This window comes from Pongo abelii, chromosome 18, assembly GCF_028885655.2.
Source record: "Pongo abelii isolate AG06213 chromosome 18, NHGRI_mPonAbe1-v2.0_pri, whole genome shotgun sequence".
NCBI lineage: Eukaryota > Metazoa > Chordata > Mammalia > Primates > Hominidae > Pongo > Pongo abelii.
Genome location: NC_072003.2, coordinates 4,295,203 through 4,311,612, shown reverse-complemented (window position 1 = coordinate 4,311,612; position 16,410 = coordinate 4,295,203). Strand labels below are relative to the sequence as shown.

Sequence of the window (16,410 nt, the reverse complement as noted above, 5' to 3'; positions counted from 1 at the left end):
CCGCTGCGCGCGGCCTAGGAGCGGCGCCGCCCGGGGCGGAGGGCGGAGCCGAGCGCGCGCCCCGCCCCTCCCCGCCCCGCCCCGCCCCGCCCCGCAGCCCCGAGCCCAGCGCGCGCACCAAGGCGGGGCGGTGCGCGGCCCGTGCGCGTGTCCGGGGGCAGGAGGCGGCGGCGGCGTGCGCGGGCCGCGCGTGCGCGCTGCGGCTGGGCGAGGGGCGGCGCGGGCGCGCGTCTGTCAGTGACAGCGGGCGGGGCAGGGGCCGGAGATGGTGGCGGCGGCAGCTCTTCCGACATGAGGCAGCGGCCGCGGGGGACACGGCGGCGGGCGCGGCGGCGGCCGCATCTCTAGCTCGGGGAGGCGGCCCCCGGCGTGGGCGCGGGCGGGCGGGCGTCCCGGCCGGCGTCGCGGGAGCCCGGCTCTGCGGCAGCGTCTGCACCGCCGCCCGGCGAGGGGCCCGCGTCCGTGGTTCCACGCGCTCGGTCCCGGGACAGCGGCGGCCGCGGCGGGGGCGGCGGCGCACTCGGGGGGAAGCAGGCCCCGCTAGACGGGCCGCGCCGACGGGCTCCGCGCACTCGCAGCCCGGGGCGCCCCCACCCCCAGCGCCCGCCGCCGCGGGCAGGGCCGGCCCGGAGCGCGGGGTGCGGCTGGGGAGCGCGGGCCGGGGCCGCCCGCCGAAGCTCGCGGCTCCGGGTCGGGGTCGGGGTCGGGGTCGGGGTCGGGGTCGGGGCCGGGGCCGGGGCCGGCCGCGCGCCGCCTTTGACGCATCGGAGCGCGGCTCCTGCAGGATGGAGGGCTCCGCGCCGCCAGCGGAGTTGTTTGTGCGCAGGCGGCTCGCGGGGCTGGGAGCGCTCAAGGTCTGAACTTCCCTCCGGAGCCGCAGCTGGAGGAGGCGAGCGCGCGAGGAGGAGAAGCCGCGCGGCGCGGAGGCCACCCTCGGAAGGAGCGGCGCGGAAGGCGAGCGAGCAAAGCGGTCCCGGACCCACGGCGGCCACGCGGCGGGGACCCCCGGGCCCTCTAGGTCCGTCCCGAGCGGTTCTCGTCCGCCTCGAAGGTGAGGGCGGTGGGGACACGGCTGAGCCGGGAACCACAGTTTCGAGGAACAGATGGTGCCTGTCCAAGTCGCGTGCTGGAGCCGCCCCTTAGGACAGGAGCAGGTCCCGGGCCTCCAGGCGTGCATGCCTAGGTGGGAGCGCCGCTAACTCTCCCCGTTTTGCTGGCAGGTACTGGTGACCCCGGCCGGGGCAGGCTCCGGGACTCGACAACATGGCTTCCCCGCCCCACCAGCAGCTGCTGCATCACCACAGCACCGAGGTGAGCTGCGACTCCAGCGGGGACAGCAACAGCGTGCGCGTCAAGATCAACCCCAAGCAGCTGTCCTCCAACAGCCACCCCAAGCACTGCAAATACAGCATCTCCTCCAGCTGCAGCAGCTCTGGGGACTCCGGGGGCGTCCCCCGGCGAGTGGGCGGCGGAGGCCGGCTGCGCAGGCAGAAGAAGCTGCCCCAGCTGTTCGAGAGGGCCTCCAGCCGCTGGTGGGACCCCAAGTTCGACTCGGTGAACCTGGAGGAGGCCTGCCTGGAGCGCTGCTTCCCGCAGACCCAGCGCCGGTTCCGGTATGCACTCTTCTACATCGGCTTCGCCTGCCTTCTGTGGAGCATCTATTTTGCGGTCCACATGAGATCCAGACTGATCGTCATGGTCGCCCCCGCGCTGTGCTTCCTCTTGGTGTGTGTGGGCTTCTTTCTGTTTACCTTCACCAAGCTGTACGCCCGGCATTACGCGTGGACCTCGCTGGCTCTCACCCTGCTGGTGTTCGCCCTGACCCTGGCTGCGCAGTTCCAGGTCTTGACGCCTGTCTCAGGACGCGGCGACAGCTCCAACCTTACGACCACAGCCCAGCCCACAGATACTTGCTTATCTCAAGTGGGGAGCTTCTCCATGTGCATTGAAGTGCTCTTTTTGCTCTATACCGTCATGCACTTACCTTTGTACCTGAGCTTGTGTATGGGGGTGGCCTACTCTGTCCTTTTCGAGACCTTTGGCTACCATTTCCGGGATGAAGCCTGCTTCCCCTCGCCCGGAGCTGGGGCCCTGCACTGGGAGCTGCTGAGCAGGGCGCTGCTGCACGGCTGCATCCACGCCATCGGGGTCCACCTGTTCGTCATGTCCCAGGTGAGGTCCAGGAGCACTTTCCTCAAGGTAGGGCAATCCATTATGCACGGGAAGGACCTGGAAGTGGAAAAAGCCCTCAAAGAGAGAATGATTCATTCCGTGATGCCAAGAATCATAGCCGATGACTTAATGAAGCAGGGGGATGAGGAGAGTGAGAATTCTGTCAAGAGGCATGCCGCCTCGAGCCCCAAGAACAGGAAGAAAAAGTCTTCCATCCAAAAAGCTCCTATCGCCTTCCGCCCTTTTAAGATGCAGCAGATCGAAGAAGTAAGTATTTTATTTGCAGATATCGTGGGCTTCACCAAGATGAGTGCCAACAAGTCCGCCCACGCCCTGGTGGGTCTCCTGAATGATCTGTTCGGTCGCTTCGACCGCCTGTGTGAGGAGACCAAGTGTGAGAAAATCAGCACTCTGGGAGACTGTTACTATTGCGTGGCGGGCTGTCCCGAGCCCCGGGCCGACCATGCCTACTGCTGCATCGAGATGGGCCTGGGCATGATCAAGGCCATCGAGCAGTTCTGCCAGGAGAAGAAGGAGATGGTGAACATGAGAGTCGGGGTGCACACGGGCACCGTCCTGTGCGGCATCCTGGGCATGAGGAGGTTTAAATTTGACGTGTGGTCCAACGATGTGAACCTGGCCAATCTCATGGAGCAGCTGGGAGTGGCCGGCAAAGTTCACATTTCTGAGGCCACCGCAAAATACTTAGATGACCGGTACGAAATGGAAGATGGGAAAGTTATCGAACGGCTGGGCCAGAGCGTGGTTGCTGACCAGTTGAAAGGTATGTGCACTTCTTTACCTCGGCATCCCCCCTCCCTGATCCTGATTGTATTACATTAAACAAAAAGATCGTTCAGCCTCAGTGTCTGGAGGCAGCTCAGATATCTCAGAATGCCTTACCATGGGGGGATCTCAGGGTCAGAGTGACTTTTCCTCCAGCGGGTCAAATATCACAGATCTGTTCACACTGCAGAAAGGGACGCTGTGCAGAGATGACCTAGATGCGACCTTTAGAAGGAAGGAGAACTTTGAACGTGCATAACCACTGGTTGGCTGAAATGTGGGGGCACGTCCGGTGAATGTAAGGGTATGGAGCCCTTCAGCATTCAGCACTTTTTAGCACTTTGCATTCATTTGGTCACCATGAAGTCCCATCCAAATGTTTCCCTCTGCCCTTTTTGCGAAAAGTTGGAGAATAAAACCTTTCTCCTCTCTAGGCCTCACTTTGCTTATCCTCAAAATAGGGATAGGAAGTCGGCGCAGTCCTGCAGGTCTCTGGAGAATTAGACGGAGTTACTTACCTTTGAGTACACACTGCCTTTTATCTAGGTCTTTTTTTTTTTAAACTTTGCATTTTCAACTTTCAGCCATCATTTAAGGATATTTTATTAAAGTAATATTTGCCTTAAGTGAAGAGCTTCATATTGAGCTTCTCCAGCCACCAGGTGATTTGGAAGGGAGACACGTACCCGCAGGAGAGCTGGTATTCCCGTCCCTCATCCTCTCAGGTATGGATCTGGTGCCTGGTTCCTGGTTTGAAGCTCCTTACTGCTATTCTTGATGTTTTTACTGGGCTGCTTCTTTTTTCTAATATAGGACAAAAGTCTTTGAGATCTGGAAAATGATGTTAAAATAAGTAGGACAAAAAAGAAAGATTTTAAGTAATCTGCTACATTTCTTCCCCCACTTCCTCCTTTTTAAACAGTCCTTATATTTTACTAAAATCTTCAGGATTCAGGGGAACATCTACTTTGGAAGTGTGTAGAGAAAATAACACTGATTTTTTTAAAAGCCTGCTTTTGTTAAGCTGTATTGTATTTTGTGGTCCCCACACACTGCATACGTAAACAGTTAAAAGCCTCAGGAAAGGGAATCCTCGGAAGGAGAAGTAATTAATAGTTCCAATCAGAGATGGCAGAAGTAATAGTTTCAATAAGAGACGGCAGAAGTCATAGTGTGAGTCAGAGACGTCCGGTGGTTGAGGTGGAGCCTGCATAGGTGGTTGGTGTGAGGTCATCCTATGTGCCCAATTAGCATTATCTTTCTCTGGCTTGTGATCTGAGCTGCTGTATTTTTCATGTATTCTCTGGCAAGGGAACATCATCTTTCTTCTGATTTTTTCTTTATTTCACTAACTTTGCTGTTGAAGATTTTATGGATGTAGACGAAAACTATTTTCACCCGAGAATTCACCTAACCTAGAGCACTTTAAGGACTATGTTGACGAGGTCAGAAACTACACTTTGCTGTTCACTTGAAAGATGCTGCCATGACGAGTGTCTTTCCGTTTAGGGCGGTGGCACTCGCTCTTGAGCCTGAAGGTGTCACTGGACAGGGCTGTGGCTGCAACCCCCTGCTTGACACCTTGGCATTTTTAGGGCCCAGGTGTCACAAGCTCTGTCCTTGGAGACTGTGGGACGGTGGAGCTGGGCGGCAGTACATTAAATTAAATATGTTGGCCCACACGACAATGAGAACAGTTTTGTAAGCTGTACTTTGTATGCTGTATTACTCGAATTTCAAAAATGAAAAGGGTGTAATTATTAAGTATGTTTGGAAATTGCCAAGTCATTGAATACCTATTTTGTGAATTTGTGAGTAGTTTTATTTTAAGTTGGTAGATCAGGGGTCTCAGACACAGAGCCAAAAAAAAAAAAAAAAAAAAAAACGCTAGAGTGGGTTTGTGTTTTTTGTTTTTTTTTAAACCTCGAATGGTGTAAATTTGGTAAATTAACTTTTCTTGACATTTGTGTACATTGTATATTTATAGAAGTTTTAGTACTGTATGGAGTAGGGAAGATAGAAGGCTTAGCTAAGCTGCTGATTTTTTAAATGTGATATTCTTTCCTTTAGCTGTTTCCCTGAGACCACGATTTTGTTTTCTTGAGCTCATTTTGCAAACCTTTGTGGATAGGACTCCAGGAATAGAGTATGTCTACACAACTTCCTGGCCTTTTTGGAAACTGTCCTTACAAAGCTGAATTGAGATGACAGCACAGTTTGTGGAAGACCCTTTCACACACATAGTTAAGCTTATCTACATGTAAGATCGATTTTAGCCTCTGCCTTTGGGCTGGTGGCAAATATTTTCTCTATACAGTATTGGGTATTACGGGAGGCTGAGGCAGGAGAGTTGTTTGAACCCGGGAGGAGGAGGTTGTAGTGAGCCGAGGCTGCGCCACTGCACACCAGCCTGGGCGACAGAGCAAGACTCTGTCTTAAACAACAACAACAACAAAAACAAAAAAAACCCCAATACTTGGTGTATTAGCCTTTCCCTCTTACCCCCTTTTCTGATCCCAGGGTTAAAAAGCAGCCAGTAGCGGCCCTGCAGGAATGGGCATCCATAGAATGAGAAGGGGCTTCTAGAACTAGCCTGGGAGCACGGAAGGAAGCTCCTCTCATTCGAATTTATCTGAACAGGCTTTGCAGAAGGGTAGTGTCATGATTTCTGCACATTCCCTCACTCTGAAATCTGTGTTGTGCCCCTGCCACTGACTGTGCACCTGGCACTGTGGATGTGGAGGAGGATCCGTGATCGTGAGGTAGGAGGTGGGACTTGACTCCAGAGGCGGGGTTCAGATGCCAGACTGGATTGAGGACTAGCTAATACCGGGATGGGGCAGAAGCAGCGTTCCGCAAGGCACGCCCACCAGTGTGCCATGTTAGTTTACTGTTGCCATGGCCACACCTGGAGTTACTGCCTCTTTCCACGGCTGTGACCTGACAACCCAAAAGCCACCACCCTTTTCCTAGAAATATCTGCCTAAGCCGCCCCTTACTCTACAGGAAATTAAAAGTAGGTATAAGGTAAGGCGGGGCGCAGTGGTTCATGCCTGTAATCCCAGCAGTTTGGGAGGCCAAGGTGAGTGGATCACCTGTGGTCATGAGTTGGAGACCAGTGTGGCCAATGTAGTGAAACCACTTCTCTACTAAAAATACAAAAATTAGCCCGGTGTGGCGGTGCGCGCCTGTAATCCCAGGTGCTCCGGAGGCTGAGGCAGAAGAATCGCTTGAACCCGGGGGGTGGAGGTTGCAGTGAGCTGTGATCATGGCCACCGCACTCCAGCCTGGGCGACAGCCTAGGCGAGACCGTGTCTCAAAAAAAAAAAAAAAAAAAAAAAGTAGGTATAAGTATGATTGCAAAACTGCCCTGAGCTGCTACTTTCCGCCTTTGGGAAAGCCCAGCTCTGCAGGAGCAGTCATGGAGCTGTAACACTGCCTGCCTCTTCAGTAAAGCTGTTTTCTTTCCTGCCACCGGCTCACCCTTGAATTCTTTCCTGGGCAAAGCCAAGAACCGTCTTGGGCTCGGCCTCACTTTGGGGCTCGCCTGCCCTGCGTTAATAGTTCCCAACCTCCGTGAGCTCACGGTTAAAAACGTTGTGGAGTATGTCCGGGAGTGGGGAGCGCTTTAGAGGTGGCCCCTGCTGGAGCTGGGTCCTGAGATCAGGCCGTGGCTCTCCAGGTGGACAGAAGAGCATCAGGGCAGAGCAGAGAGGTGGGCGTGGCTGGGCCCTGTGCTTCTCTGTGGTGGCGGGTGATTGTTAGTTGTTCATCAGGACAAGGAAGACCATGGGTAGCGTGGGAAGGGGTTTGGATTTGATCCTGTAGGTGTCAGGGAGCCACTCAACAGGGGGCTTAGGTGATCTGACTTGCAGTTTTAGAAAGTTCACTCTTTCAGAGCTAGTGAGTGTGCGTTGGAAACAGATTAATGAGGTGTTGAGTGAATCCCAGGTAGGGGTGATGGTGGCCCAATCCAAGGTCACAGCAGTGATAGAGGTGATGGGATCTGAGTGGCATTTGATGGGACTGCAAGCCAGATTTAAACAAACGACTGGCAGGAGGGGAAGGGCTTGACCGTGTGAATGCCACGTGAATGGGAAATGGCATTTTAAGTTTCTGGAAGTGACTTGGCGACAGTGTGGAGTCAGGAATGGGTGAGGGGCCTTTGACGTTGCTATGGTATGAATGGAGAATGCAGGATGGACTTGCAGAGTACGGAGGCCCGGAACCCCTGGCTTGCTTATTCATTCAGCAAATCATTTACTCTGTGTCAGGCACGGTTCTGGGTTCTGGCGATACAGCCGTAAACAAAACAGACAAAAATTCCTGCTCTTGTAATAGGGGACAAGAATTTTTAAGTCAATAATATAGGAGGATCGCTGGAGCCCATGAGGTCGAGGCTGCAGAGAGCCGTGATTGCACCACTGCATTCCAGCCTGGGCGACAGAGTGAGACCCTGTCTCTAAGAAACAAAAACCAGGCCTTCTAATAGGGGAGATCTAATAGAGGGGACAACAGGGGAGTCAAACCATAAATAAGTAAAATAGAAAAAGTGTTTTGTGAACAAACATAAAGCAGGAAGGGGATATAGAAGATGGGGTGTACATGAGTGTGAGAAATCTTATCTAGGGTGGCCAGTCACTGGGAGAAGGTTGCAAGAATTTTTAGCGTACTGCTAGGATTTTGGAAATAATCTAAAAAGTGAGGGGCCGGGCATGGTGGCTCATGCCTGTAATCCCAACAGTTTGGGAGGCCGAGGTAGGCGGATCACCTGAGGTCAGGAGTTTGAGACCAGCCTGGCCAACATGGTGAAACCCCACCTCTACTAAAAATACAAAAATTAACCAGGTGTAGTGGCAGGTACCTGTAATCCCAGCTACTTGGGAGGCTGAGACAGGAGAATTGCTTGAACCTGGGAGGCAGAGGTTGCAGTGAGCCAAGATTGCACCATTGCACTCCAGCCCGGGTGACAAGAATGAGAACCTGTCTCAAAAAAAAAAAAAAAAAAAAAGTGTGAGGGACAGTTATTAAAGATATGGAGAAATGGGCCGGGCGTGGTGGCTCATGCCTGTAATCCCAGCACTTTGGGAGACCGAGGTGGGCAGATCAGGAGGTCAGGAGTTTGAGACAAGCCTGACCAACATGGTGAAACCCTGTCTCTACTGAAAATGCAAACATTGCCTGGGCGTGGTCGCAGGCACCTGTAGTCCCAGCTACTTGGGAAGCTGAGGCAGGAGAATCATTCGAATCCAGGAGGTGGAGTTTACAGTGAGCCAAGATCGCGCCATTGCACTCCAGCCTGGGCGAGAGGGCAAGACTTCGTTGCAAAAAAAAAAAAAAAAAAATGAAGAAACGGTCTGATTCAGGTGAGGAACCTTCCACAGCATTTGGGATGAAACCGCTAGGCCTGAGGGAACCATGGCTGTTGTATTCTGCCTTGGGCCACAAGCAAAAAATGGTGAGACGTGTTATCTCGAGTTGTTGGCTTTTCCTGTCATAGATACACCGTCACAAAGACAGAAAGTGAAACCATTAGAAAATATCCACAGGCATCTTCTTTTCCCATGTAAATATTAGGAAGACAGAATGAAGATGCTCCTCCACTCTCATCCACACCCATGGTAATATCTCTGTAGAAGGGAATACTGGGGAGTGATCACACTGTCAGATGCAGAAATTAAAAAAGCTTTTTTCCCCAGCCAAACTTTATGCTTGTGGAGCAACTCGGGGAGGAGACCCACTGGTGTGCATTTGGGCAGATTGTCACCTGTTGGCCACCTCTGTGATTGAGACCTTCGCCTTAGAGGAGTTCCTATCTAGACCCTGTCTGGTGGGCCGACAGACCGACAGTGGACGGAGGCATTCTGTATGCATTAGCCTCTGCAAACACGTGTCTCATGCTGGAAATCTGGGCGTCCCGTTAACCCTGAGCACGGGCCTGCCAGCTGACAGAACCCTAGCCAGGTAGGTGTTGGTTTGGGGTTCAGATGCATGCTCAGGTGTTCCCCTTCCTTCCTCCGTTAGCTTGTCCCCACCTAAGCCTGCAACCCTTGCCACTGGGATGCTAACCCGTTAGCACAGCCCAGTCTCCTAGCTTGGAAATTCTGCGTTGACCTGCATTCTTTTTTTTTTGAGACAGAGTCTCGCTGTGTCGCCCAGGCTGGAATGCCGTGGTGCGATCTCAGCTTACTGCAACCTCTGCCTCTCGGGTTCAAGCGGTTCTCCTGCCTCAGCCTCCCGAATAGCTGGGATTACAGGTGTGCGCCACCACGCCCGGCTAATTTTTGTATTTTTAGTAGAGATGGGGTTTCACCATGTAGGCCAGGCTGGTATTGAACTCCTGACCTCAGGTGATCCACCCGCCTCAGCCTCCCAAAGGGCTGGGATTACAGGCGTGAGCCACCACGCCCAGCCTTGACCTGCATTCTTGAGCAGGATCTCTTATGCATGTGGAAATACAGCCTCTCAGATAGCAAATGGCAGAGATGAGATGAGGCACACAGTTCCCCTCCACAGCTGGGGTGGGAGACAAAAAACAGCTGTAGAGTCGACACTCAAGCCACCCCCAGTGACCATTTGTTCAGGCTCTTTGAGACCTGGCTTCTAGTGACAAGGACACAGCTGTTAATTCTGAAGACAAGCTTTTGAGTAGAAGTAAAAGCAAGAGAAGGTTAAGGTTTGCTGAATTGCCAATGGGATGAAGAAGGAAGGGAAGGCTGTCTTTTCAGGTAGAATGCCTAAGGAAGGGAAACATGGAGAAGGAACAATTAGAGCAAGTCAAGAAGTTTCAAGATTTTTGTCTTCTGGCCAGTTTGGTTAGATAGTAATTATGTTTCTGCATATTGGTCAGCGTTGCCTATGTACTTTGCTGTGGAATAGTAATCTTGGAAAAAAACAAACCAACCAACCCACATTAATCTGTCCATGTCTGGGCACAGAGTGTGCACAAGCCTGCGTGGGCCGTAAGTCTCGTCTTTCTCTTGGTTGGTGATTTCAGTATTGGTGTTTTTGCTGGAATTCCAAAACTGTAAGAGTGTGATCATTCACCATTAGAATTCTGCAGGTCCCCTTCTGACTCTGGACTAACTGAGCTTAGGGGCCTGTCATCCATCTGGCCCTGGGCATATCATTTGTACTTTGCCTGTGACACACCTCAAGACCTTTTCCAACAGGAACTAGCATCCCTGGAGGGAATTTTGTGAAGAGATGAGAGTTTTTGAAACAGGAAGGGAACTGGCAAGGGAAGTGGCCAGGCACCGGTGCTGCCACGGAACAGAAGGGAAGGGACTGGGCTGCATAAGAGGGTGGATGTGGGGCCGCCACCCATGTGTGTGGGCCAAGGGTAGGGTGGTCCTCCCCTGGGAACACTGCAGACGGCAGTGATGTTCTTCTAGTCTTGTGGATGTACCCAGTGAACCACAGCAGCCAAGCCAACCCGTGGCTAAATTTTAGTCAACTTCAGCGAAGAAGACTGCCCCTTGTAAAACTTGTCTGCTCTTGGAAATCAGGTTTTTTGTCTCATTTTCCCCAGCCTTTGCTAGCATTGCACTTGTAAAAAATTCCTGGCATCCTATCTGCAGAGTTAAGTGGGAAGGCTCAATATTCTGGGATAGGTGGGAACATCAAACCTGTCAGAGGCTGGTGGTGGCAGTGGAGGCAGAATGAGTTGTAGCAGTAGTGGTGGCAGGAGTGTGACCTAGAGGGCAGAAGCTGGGAAACAGGGTGAAATGCTGGGCCCCAACACTCAGGGATAGCTGCACCAAGCTTATATGCCTTCCTCTAATCCAGTAGAAATTGTTGTTTCTGTAGGTTTTTTTTTCTTTTCTTTTTGAGACAGGGTCTTGATCTGTTGCCCAGGCTGGAGTTCAGTGTGCAGTCACAGTTCACTGCAGCTTCGACCTCCTGCACTCAGATGATCCTCCCATGTCAGCCTTTTGAGTAACTGGGACCACAGGCACATGCCGCCACACCCAACTAATTTTTTTTTTTTTTTTTTTTTTGAGACAGTCTCACTCTTGCCCAGGCTGGAGAGCAGTGCCCAGGCTCACTGCAACCTCTGCCTCCCAGGTTCAAGCAATTCTCGTGTCTCAGCCTCCCCTGTAGCTGGGATTACAGATGCATGCCACCATGCCCGGCCAATTTTTTTTTTGTATTTTTAGTAGAGATGGGGTTTCACCATGTTGGCCAGGCTGGTGTCGAACTCTTGGCCTCAAGTGATCTGCCCGCCTCAGCCTCCCAAAGTGCTGGGATTATAGGTGTGAGCCACCATGCCTGGCCTAATTTTAAAAATTATTTGTAGAGATGACGTCTCCCTATGTTGCCCAGGCTTATGTACATTATTTATATAGGTTGTCTATTGATATTTACAGTATTAGAAATTGAAACAAACTGAGAAGCTTAAAAATCTTTTCTTAATTTATTTCAAAATAATAATGAATTCATTTCACCCATCGCATGTTAATATAAGTAACATTTTTATAAAAATAACTATTTTTTAAAATGAAAATATTTGATGAGAAGGGTGGCACTGCCATACATTTTTGCAAATCTCTTTAATGTGTGGATTAATAAACGGTTGAATTTTTTTTTTTTTTTATGGACTTTTTCCGGCTTGTTGCCCACATTGGAGTGCAATGGCACGATCTCGGCTCATTGCAACCTCTGCCTCCTGGGTTCAATCGATTCTTCTGCCTCAGCCTCTCGAGTAGCTGGGATTACAGGTGTGCACCACCACGCCCGGCTAATTTTTTGTATTTTTAGTAGAAACGGGGTTTCACCATGTTAGCCACTGTGCCCGACCCATGGCTGAAGTTTAAGTGATAAAATGTACACAACAGAAATCTACCATGTTAAACACTTTTAAGTGTGTTCGCTGAATTTTCTTAACTGCTTTGGCATTCAATTTGTTGCAATATGTTGAAAAATGTGTAGAAAATCTGGCTTTAGTTGGAAGAGCATTTTCATAGCCTTTTTATGTAATTCTGGATATTTTTCTTTGATTCTGTAGAAACATTCAACAAGTGAGTAGTAGTTTCTTTTTCTTTTTCTGAGATGGGGTCCTGCTCTGTCACCCAGGCTGGAGTGCAGTGGTGCTACCACAGCTCACTGCAGCCTTGACCTCCTGGGCTCAAGTGATCCTTCTGCCTTGGCCTACCAAGTACCTGGGACTGCAGGCATGCACTATCACAGCCCGCTGATTTTTTGAGTGGTAGTTTCTTAAAGGTTAGTTGCAATATGGAATGTGAAATTGTATTATCTTTTTTTGTACACTATTATATGAAACGCTGCTGGGTTTTGCCCAGGTGTGATTTTATAGTGTCATGCGCTATAGTCATTTGGAAAATATTGGTCTCTTGAATGGTGCAGCTCTTCCACATGTTGATGTCAGTAAAGTCTAATAGTCTGAAGATGTTGAGTTCATCACAGTGGCTGATGTAAGTTTTCCAAAACTCTATTTGAAAATTGGAATTTTTTATCATTGGCGGCAAATACTGTCAGTTATTTTCCTTGAAGCGTCAGACTCGTTCATATTCCCAGGAATGGTCTGCCCGTACTCAAGCCTGAACGACCGTAGTTTGTCTGTAGGTCACGTGTAAATGATGTGCTACCAAAAAGGTGGCCAATTCAGCTTGCAATCCAAACAGCTGCACAGCTGCTTTTCTCGAGGACCACTGTGCTTTGATGGGCAGCAGCGTCGTCGTAGGCGTGCTTCTCATTTCATCACTCAGACTATTCAAAAGACACCTACTCAAGCTTGTGATTTAACACAATCATTCATGTTGACAACTTCATCAGGGACATTCTTTTTTTTCTTTTTTCTTTTTTTGAGACAGAGTCTCGCTCTGTCACCCAGGCTGGAGTGCAGTGGTGTGATCTTGGCCCACTGCAACCTCCGCCTCCTGGGTTCAAGTGATTCTCCTGCCTCAGCCTCCCAAGTAGCTGGGATTTACAGATGTGTGCCACCACACCCGGCTAATTTTTGTCTTTATGGTAGAGACGGGGTTTCGCCATATTGGCCAGGCTGGTCTTGAACTCCTGACCTCAGGTGATCTGCCCACCTTGGCCTCCCGCAGTGCTGGGATTACAGGCATGAGCCACTGCGCCCGGCCCATCAGGGACATTCTTAAGTGAAGCTGTCTGCCTTTCCTTTCGTTAAGGGTGGGGTGGTGAAGGACATGCTGAGGGCTAGTGCAGTTTGGTTTCCCTGCCTCGGGACCTGCTCAGGCACTAGCGGTTTCACCCATGGCTTCTTCTGCACTGTCACTGCAAATGTCAACACTGAAGAAGGCAAATGCTGTCTTAGTGTCATTGTGCAAATAGTTTAGACTCCACAGATACCTTGCAAAGTCCTCAAGGACCTCTAGGGATCTGCGGACCACACTTTGAGAACTGCTTCCCCAGCTGGGCTGCAAGACGGGAAGACTGAGGGTTTTGTATGTGCCACCCAAGCATGCTTTCTCATGTGTGTGAAACAACGCCAATTGGAGTTGTGACATGCATTACGTGTTTCCTGTGGAAATAGCAAGTGACCTTAGTTCATACATTGACCTTTTCTTACAAAATCCTGAAAAATCCTTTGTGATTCTGGTAAATCTTTGTTGCTCATGTTCAAAGTGTGTGATAAAGACCATCACCTTCAAGCTGGCCTCGGCTTGTGCCTGTAATCCCAGTGCTTTGGGAGGCCGAGGTGGGTGGATCACCTGACGTCAAGAGTTGGAGACCAGCCTGGCCAAGATGGTGAAGCTCCGTCTCTCCTAAAAATACTAAAATTAGCCAGGCGTGGTGGTGGGCACCTGTAATCCCAGCTACTCAGGAGGCTGAGGCAGGAGAATCACTTAAACCTGGGAGGTGGAGGCTGCAGTGAGCCGAGATGGCACCACTGCATTCCAGCCGGGGCGACAGAGCGAGACTCTGCCTCAAAAGACAAACAAATGGCTGGGCGCAGTGAGTCACGCCTGTAATCCCAGCACTTTGGGACGCCGAGGCGGGCGGATCACCTGAGGTCGAGAGTTCGGGACCAGCCTGACCAAGATGGAGAAACCCCGTCTCTACTAAAAACACAAAATTAGCCCGGTGTGGTGGTCTCAGCTACTTGGGAGGCTGAGGTAGGAGAATTCCTTGAATCCGGGAGGCGGAGGTTGTGGTGAGCCGAGATCATGCCACTGCTCTCCAGCCTGGGCAACAAGAGCGAAACTCCATCTCAAAAACAAACAAACAAACACACAAACAAAGGAACGACCATCAACTTTGTTTCTGTAAATTTTTTTTGGAAGGGCTCACCTTTGAATGTTTGGGTGCTTGGATTTTGATTTCTGATACATTCGGGCTTAATTCTTGGTTGTATGGTTTCCTAACTGTGGGATCTTGGGCAAGCTACCTAGGGGCTCTGCAATTTATAGGAATGATGGTGTCTCTGTCAGAGGGTCGTTGGGAGAAGCAACTGAGATAATTCAAGAAAAGCACTTATTTGCATAGTGACTGGATGGTAGACAGCCATTCCATCAATAACTAATGCTCCCTGCTGGCTGAGTCACATTTCGTATTGCACTAAAGGGTGTTTCTTTCTTCCTGCGCTCAATCTGGCGCACATCTTGTATCATTCAGTACCGAAACCTAGAACACACTAGGGACTGTGATTGTGTCAGTTTCTTGTACTAAAAAGGGCAAGTGTCCAAAATACAAAACGCTGATAGCTCGCCCTGGTTAAACTCTAGCTGCCGAACTTGGCTGCCTCTTTACTGGAAACCCTCGGGGGTTCAGCAGGCTCGTTCCTAGGCTGCTTCAGTTCCCCAGAGCCTGGAGGTTCTTAAGATGCTGGGCCCCTCGATGGTTGAGGAATTATAAGCAGATCTTCATCTTTGCAACTCAAGCTATTGGCCGTGGTTTGAACTAGAGTGGTTTTTTCAACTGTACTGTATCCTACTGTAAACTCATTTGTTTATTCATTAAATATTGAATGGGTTCCTACCATTGGCAAGGCCAGGACTAGGTTCTGGAGATAGAGGGGTGGCCCCTGCCCTCTTGGGGCATGACACCTAGAAAGGGAAGTAGACAGTGATCAAATAATCTGTACAGGCCAGGTGCAGTGGTCATGTCTGTAATCCCAGCACTTTGGAAGGCCGAGGTAGGAGGATCGCTTGAGTCCAGGAGCTCGAGACCAGTCTGGGCAACATAGCGAGACCCTGTCTGTAAAAATAATAAATAATTAGCTGTGCATGATGGCATGTGCCTGTATTCCAAGCTACCTGGCAGACTGAAGTGGGAGGATCATTTGAGCCCGGGAGGTCGAGGCTGCAGTGAGCTGTGATTGCACCACTGTACTCAGCCTGGGTGACAGAGCAAGACTCCGTCTCAAAAAAAAAAAAAAAAAAATCACCTGAACAAATATTGTACTAGACTTCCTGACTGTATTACAGATAGGCTTGAGATGATCTCCATTTTATAGATGAGAAGACTGAAGCACAGAGAGGTTAGGTAACTTGTGATGATCACACAGCCAGAAAGGGATACTAAATGGTGGAGCCAGTATTTAAACCCAAAGGCTGTATTAGAAAACACTAGTACCCATCTCACAGAATTGCTGCGAGGATTAAATGAGAAATACAAGTTCTTAGAAAGTTCTTGGCACATAGTACCTCTCAGTAGAGAAGAGCTAGTGTTACTGAAAGTTGGAATAATTTTCTTAGCAGTGGCAGCAACAGCCAAAACAACTATACCTGTCTTTAGCTCTCTCCATTTACCCTGCTGTCACGTACCCTGCCCTCAGGTATCCTGCTGTCTCAGCCACGGTGAAATCCTAGGATCCTGGGAGCCATGTGTGTTTAGATGCTTTTATTTGCTTGGTTCTTTCCCTTTCTATAGCATTTACAGACTGAGTTTGTTTTTTTCTTTTCTTTTTTTTTTTTGAGACAGAGTCTCACTCCTTTGCCCAGGCTGGAGTGCAGTGGCACAATCTCGGCTCACTGTAGCCTCCACCTGTATCAGACCATTCTAACACTGCTATAAAGATGCTACCTGAGGCCAGGTGCATGGCTCACGCCTGTAATCCCAGCACTTTCGGAGGCTGAGGCGGGCGGATCACTTGAGCTCAGGAGTTCGAGACCAGCCTGTCCAACATGGCAAAACCCCGGGTCTACTAAAAATACAAAAAATTAGCCAGGCATGGTGGCATACGACTCTAATTTCAGCTACTTGGGAGGCTGAGGCAGGAGAATCGCTGGAACCTAGAAGGTGGAGGTTGCAGTGAGCCACGATCGCGCCACTGTACTCCAGCCTGGGCAGCAGAGTGAGACTCTATCTCAGAAACAAACAAACAAAAAAGATTCTACCTGAGACTGGGTAATTTATAAAGAAAGCAGGTTTAATTGGCACAGTTCTGCATGGCTGGGGAGGCGTCAGGACACTTACAATCATGGCAGAAGATGAAGGAGAAGCAAGGCACATCTTAAATGG

At 50.5% G+C, this 16,410-nt stretch overlaps 1 protein-coding gene across 3 annotated transcripts in view; it reads left to right on the top strand.

Moving 5' to 3' along the window:
• The first annotated feature begins 710 nt into the window (after positions 1-710).
• The window catches only part of ADCY9 (adenylate cyclase 9), a 153,919-nt gene continuing 138,219 nt past the window's right edge, over positions 711-16,410 (top strand). The window contains exons 1-2 of one of the 3 annotated variants that reach the window (XM_054533357.2): positions 711-1,018; positions 1,221-2,956. In XM_054533357.2, the coding sequence (XP_054389332.1) occupies positions 1,264-2,956 (1,693 nt within the window). In that variant the 5' untranslated portion in view covers positions 711-1,018; positions 1,221-1,263. Of the gene's footprint in view, positions 1,052-1,220; positions 2,957-16,410 lie in introns of all 3 variants that reach the window. The other 2 variants (XM_024233847.3, XM_024233848.3) reach the window with 2 other exon arrangements.